The 6,000-nt window shown below is 32.9% G+C and overlaps 1 protein-coding gene across 3 annotated transcripts in view; it reads left to right on the top strand.

Annotated features, from left to right (window-relative positions):
- The first annotated feature begins 357 nt into the window (after positions 1-357).
- The window catches only part of UGT2A1 (UDP glucuronosyltransferase family 2 member A1 complex locus), a 70,555-nt gene continuing 64,912 nt past the window's right edge, over positions 358-6,000 (top strand). For all 3 annotated transcript variants that reach the window (XM_014787825.2, XM_004419135.2, XM_087434398.1), the window contains exon 1: positions 358-1,075. In XM_014787825.2, the coding sequence (XP_014643311.2) occupies positions 358-1,075 (718 nt within the window). The remainder of the gene's footprint in view (positions 1,076-6,000) is intronic.

Below are 6,000 nucleotides of genomic sequence, written 5' to 3'. Positions count from 1 at the left end.
TGAGTTTAGAGTTGAGATATGCAGTGGCTTCAAGCAATTTAATAATAAGAATTTAACAATTATGAGATGCAAAGAAAGAGTTGAAAGATCAAGTTCAAGAAAAGTATAAGAGAGCAAGAATTATAACCAAAGATTAAGCAACAGGTTGAGAGGTAAAACACAGGAAAACCCCTAACTCTATAATTATGATAAAATATGGAGCTATCATGACTTATGTCCTTTGGTAAAGAGAAGGCTCTTAAGGGTATCAATGGTTTGAAACTAAATTGAGAAATAATTTATCTTTCCTTTTTACTTGAAAAGCAGAGAAATTCATTTGTGGCACATCTCATCAAGTCTTCTACATCAAGCTACATCATGTTAAACAAGAACATTCTGCTGTTGTCTCTTCAGATAAGTTTCCTAGGAACCACTCTTGGTGGGAATGTTCTGATTTGGCCAATGGAAGGCAGTCATTGGCTAAATGCTAAAGTAATTATTGATGAGCTGATTAAAAAAGAGCATAATGTGACTATCCTAGTTGCCTCTGGTGCACTTTTCATCATGCCAACCTCAAACTCATCTCTAACATTTGAAGTGTATAAGGTGGCCTTTGGCAAAGAAGTAATAGAAAGAGTGATCAAGGATTTTATTTTGACATGGATGGAAAATAGACCATCTCCTTCAACCATTTGGAGATTCTATCAAGAGATAGCCAAAGTGCTCAAGGACTTCCACATGGTGTGTCAAGAAATCTGTGATGGTGTTCTCAAAAACCAAAAGCTGATGGAAAAGCTAAGGAAAAGCAAATTTGAGGTCTTGGTATCAGATCCAGTAATTCCTTGCGGTGATATAATAGCTTTAAAACTGGGAATTCCATTTGTGTACTCTTTGAGGTTTTCTCCAGCCTCAACAGTAGAAAAGCATTGTGGGAAGGTACCATACCCTCCTTCCTATGTTCCTGCTATTTTATCAGAACTCACGGACCAGATGTCTTTCATTGACAGAATAAGAAATTTCATCTCTTACCATCTACAAGACTACATGTTTGATACTCTTTGGAAATCATGGGATTCCTACTATAGTAAAGCTTTGGGTATGTAACAAATTTTTTATTATTATTTGAAATTAAAAAAACAGAGCTTTGTATCACCTCTTGTTTATTTCCCTATGGTTATTCTTTTTCAGTTCTACATATTGATCACGATCTATTACTATCATATGAGAGTAGGAAAGAAGATAAAAGACAATATGCTTTGGAACTACAATGTGTTGTTTTCTAATTTTATAGATTTGAAGATACCAATTAAGTTTTTTTATGGACAAGATATAGTGACAAATACCTTAGTTTAAAACTAGGGCTGGATTCTCATTTAGATATTGCTTTGAAATAGAAATTGCCTAGAAACTTTAGTGGTTTGTGGGGAAAGCTGAGAGAGATTAAGCTTTCTAGCAGCTCATCATTAATACAGACATTTGTATGTGTATGTTTAGAAACATTATGTAAATGGATAATCTTTGATCATTGCTCATAGATTTCCTATTGTTTATTGGGCACTCCCTTAGATAGAGAGGTTACAATAAAAACTAAGATGAAGTTCCTGGCTTTAAGGATTTCACAGACAAGCAAAGAAGTCAGACATAAAATGGAACTTGTAATATGAATGATGTGAGTAATGGGAATATGTATAAAGTACAGAGATGTCATAAAGAAAATAGGCAGTATGAATGTGACAGGAGAGAGTGGTATTATGAAAAATAAAAATTAAAAAATGAATTGTTTTTTTTGATATTGAATTGCTGAGTTCTTTGTATATTTTGGATATTAACCACTTAGGCATGTGATGTGCAAATATTTTCTCTCATTCTGTAGGTTGCCTTTTCATTTTGTTGATGGTTTCCTTTGCTGTGCAGAATCATTTCATTTTGATGTAGTCCTGCTTGTTTATTTTTACTTTGTTGCCTTTGGTTTTGGTGTCAAATCCAAAAAATCATGGCCAAGAGAGATGTCAAGGAACTTACTGCCTATGTTTTCTTCTATGAGTTCTATGGCTTCAGGTCTTACGTTCAAGTCTTTAATCCATTTTAAGTTAACTTTTGTGTATGGTGTAAGATAGGGGTCCAGTTTCGTTCTTTTGCATGTGGCTGTCCAGTTTTCCCAACACCATTTATTGAAGATACTGTCCTTTCTCCATTGCATGTTCTTGGTTCCTTGCTGTAAATTAATTGACCATATATGCTGGGGTTTATTGGTGAGGAATGTTAAGGGGGGTGAAAAGAGATTAAAATGGTTTCAAGATTTCTGACTTCAGTAAATGATAAATGGCACAGTAAACTGAGATAGTGAACATGGGAGAAAGCAGATTTGGGAGTTGGAATAAATGTTGTGTATGAGGTGCTTTGGGGAATATCTGGTGAAGTCCAGTAAGCAGTAGGATATATGAGATGAGATCTTAGAGGGAGTATCATGGGTTAGAGATTTAAGTGTCATCTACATAAAGATGGTATGTATATAATTTTGTCTCTCTGACATTAACCTCATTTCCACATTCTCTGCTTTCCTCTTACATGCGGGACATTCATACATAACATATTTCTAAAACTGTAAAAAATCAAATGATTTAAAATTAGGCAATGGACTTAACAGGTTGTAAATATTATTATCTTCCCAGGAAGCTAAAATCATTTCACAATACATAATTACACTCATATTTTGTACTTAGATGTTAAATATTCAATATTTTACTTTGCTTTTATGATAAACCTCACAAGCATTTAACCCTAATGGTACTCAGATAGAGGTAGAATGTTTCCCAGTTTTGACAACCTGTATTTCTCTGATTGTTATTAAGTGTTGAGGCTTTAACTTCTCATCATTAACATCAACAAATTAATTTTTATGCTTTCACTTTTTTAGCATAATAATAAAGCCATAATTCAAAGAACATTCAAAGAATTGAACATTGTTGTGCATATATTGCAGAAATTGCAATGTTGTCTGCTAAGCAGAATTTGTGAGGTCTAGAGATGTTTACCAGCTGATGAATGAAAATCCTAAAGGGTATTAAAATTGTTTAAAGATGACAAAGTCCAATGTGAAAAACAGTGGGTTGCATGAAAAGGGAAAATCTGAGGTTCCTCTGTAGTGATAGCTATTGACACACTGACTTCTTTTCTACAAACCTCTATTCTAAAATAGTTGTAAAATTGATCTATAGCAATCAAAATGGCTATGCATAGGTTAGTGTAGGATGAGAGTGAGTTACTAAACATGGATGAGTATGACCAAAAGCTGGTGAGCCAATTATGACTAACACTGATAATCAGCAAAATCATCGTCTCCTCTGGGTATGTTAAATACCTGCTTCCAAATTCAAAAATAGATGTTTATCTTCTCAAATGTAAACAAAGACTTAGTTGTTCTGTCATTCAGAGAGAATAAGCATAGCTACTGCGATGATTATAAACTATCCCATGAAGACAGAAGTGAATGGTCAACATTGCAGGGCAAAAAGTGGATCTTCAAAATGAAGAAAGAGGATAAAGAAATGGCAATTTTATGAGGCGATGAGGCTATCAAGATCTGCAAAAACTCATTAATCTCCTCATGCATGTAGTAAACTAATAGTGACACTAAATATGTGCATCTCGGTTATGCAATAGAGGGATACACATGGAGAGTTCCTTGGTCACAATATATGTTTGCATTTTTATCTTATCACTTATGTTTTTATCACCTACTCATTCTCAACCTTGGAATAATAATTATGATGATTATGATGCTCCTTATTCGTGTTGGTGAGATTATCCCCGGATAAACTTTCTCATGCTGGCAGTCTCAGAATCACAAGCTCCATTGTATTTTGCTTGTAAGTTAATGCTGATACCAAAACCACACTATTCTCCTGGTCTTAAAACATGAGACTAATCTTTCTTAACAATTTATTCATGAGAATGTAATGAAGATTTCTAAAAACGTTTTTACCCTCCTTTTTGATAATATCATATTTCTAATCAAATTACACTCTTCTGACTTACAATGACTATTTATGTTTGTTTTTACTAAAATGTGATATTCTTATTGATGTCCAGGGACACGAACACTAATATTCAAAAAACCAGGTAAGAAGTTGAAGTACTGACGTGAGAGAGTAATTCATTTTTGTGCAAGATTTTATATGTGTTCAATGATAAATGAGAATGATAGACTGAACTGACTTGTAAAAATAACTTCTTTCCAATGTGTAATTTCAATGTATCTTTTACTTTAGCGTGAGTGCTCTTAAGTCACTGCAATGAATCCGTATCTGTTCAAGTCTCAAATTGTTACAACTGAGTAAATAAATAGGACAACTTTCTGTAAGATTACTTGTCTGTAGTGGAATGCGCCAAGAATCTCAAAGTGAGTCCTTAATCTCTGTTAATTGCCAGGAATTGGATATTATAACGTCAAAATGACTTCTTTTTATTTCAGGTCATGGGTATTTGGTTCAAATTCATGGATACCATTATAGTAATACCAGTTAACATTTGTTTATCTCTTCTTATGCACTAGACCCTGTGATAAGTGCTTCTCGTGTATTATATCTCTTAATCCTTGCAATGAATTTGTGAAGAAAATCCATCACAGATGAGAATACTGAGGCTTGGAAATATCAAGCATGTTAAAATGAAATCATATAGTTAATAGTTTGGGAAAGTAGTTTTCAAACTAAAGTCTTTCTGACACCAAAGCTTCTAGAACAATGTTTCCCCTTTAAGATTTCAGTTGCAAATCCATCAATTATTCAGAATATTTTAAACTTTTTTTCTTTCTTCCAATCGATTTAACTTTTGAAATCTATTATATTTCTCACCTATTTTTAATTTGCTGAATGGAGTTTAATTGGGCCATGTTATCACTAGGTAACTTGCTATTCCTTTAGGCATAGGTCTTCATGTGACTGTTGCCTGGGATGATATGCTTGAGGATAGCTTTCCAGTCCTAAGAGCTTCATAAGCAACCCTTAACTTGCTTGAAAGAAAAGCCTTCTGCAGATTTCAAATATATTTGTTAAAAGTTGAACCAGGTAAATTTTATTTTTCTGTTCATATTAACAGCAGAAAAGGCACCAAAATTGGGAAAACATTTAAGAAAAGAATAAGATAGCATTTTAATGTCAGTAAAAGTATTTATAATCCATAAACATTACGTATTGCTACCAACAGTTTTACCCTTCGGCCACTATAAAAACAAATAGCTTTTTTGTGTGGGTGAATAATCTTTATACATTAGATTTACATAAATATATAATACTATTATTATATATGAATAATTAGGTGAATAATCTCTAATAACTAATGCCATCTATAATAACAATAGACTATCTTACATGTAAATTAAACAGGAAAAACAACACATCTTCAAAGAAAATTATGACTATAATATTCATATCTTTACATGAACTAGTTATTCACAGAGCACAGATAATAAATGTAAAATAAAGAGCTAGAAATGAAACAATTTTGAATATATATATATCTATGTATATCTTCATAGTGTTTAATTTCCAGTAGTCTTTGTATAGAAGAAAAAAATGTATTGGAGTCCTTTCCCTGAAGGGTAATACTTAAATTTGGGTTTTGTTTTTTTCTTTTTTGCTCGTTCTTCCTAGTCTTTCTATTGCTTCACTCTCTCCTTCCTTCCTTTCTTCCTCTATTTTTTTTAGTATAAATTAATCTTAATTGATTAGAATCTTTCAAATGACCTCTGGTAGCATTCCCTTTTCCACAATGACCCATGAGCCAAATGATAGCCATAGGCATGACATCGGAGACAGAATTTGTTGTGGGGCATGCACAATTCACAGAGAGCTATCACTCTTTTTTGCTCCTATTCAATGAAAGAGAATGAAAGTTATAATTTTTATGGGTATAATCTTGAGTTTTAGATCTGTGTATTTCATAAGTCATTTATGAACTTCGGTACTGAACACATTGTTAATAGCAGATCATTTGTGATGTGCCTCAAGACTGAACATG

The sequence above is a fragment of the Ceratotherium simum genome, chromosome 8 (genome assembly GCF_057802395.1).
Source record: "Ceratotherium simum simum isolate JZ-2026a chromosome 8, ASM5780239v1, whole genome shotgun sequence".
Lineage (NCBI taxonomy): Eukaryota > Metazoa > Chordata > Mammalia > Perissodactyla > Rhinocerotidae > Ceratotherium > Ceratotherium simum.
The sequence above is the reverse complement of the archived record's forward strand: the minus strand, read 5'-3'. Positions and strand labels throughout refer to the sequence as shown.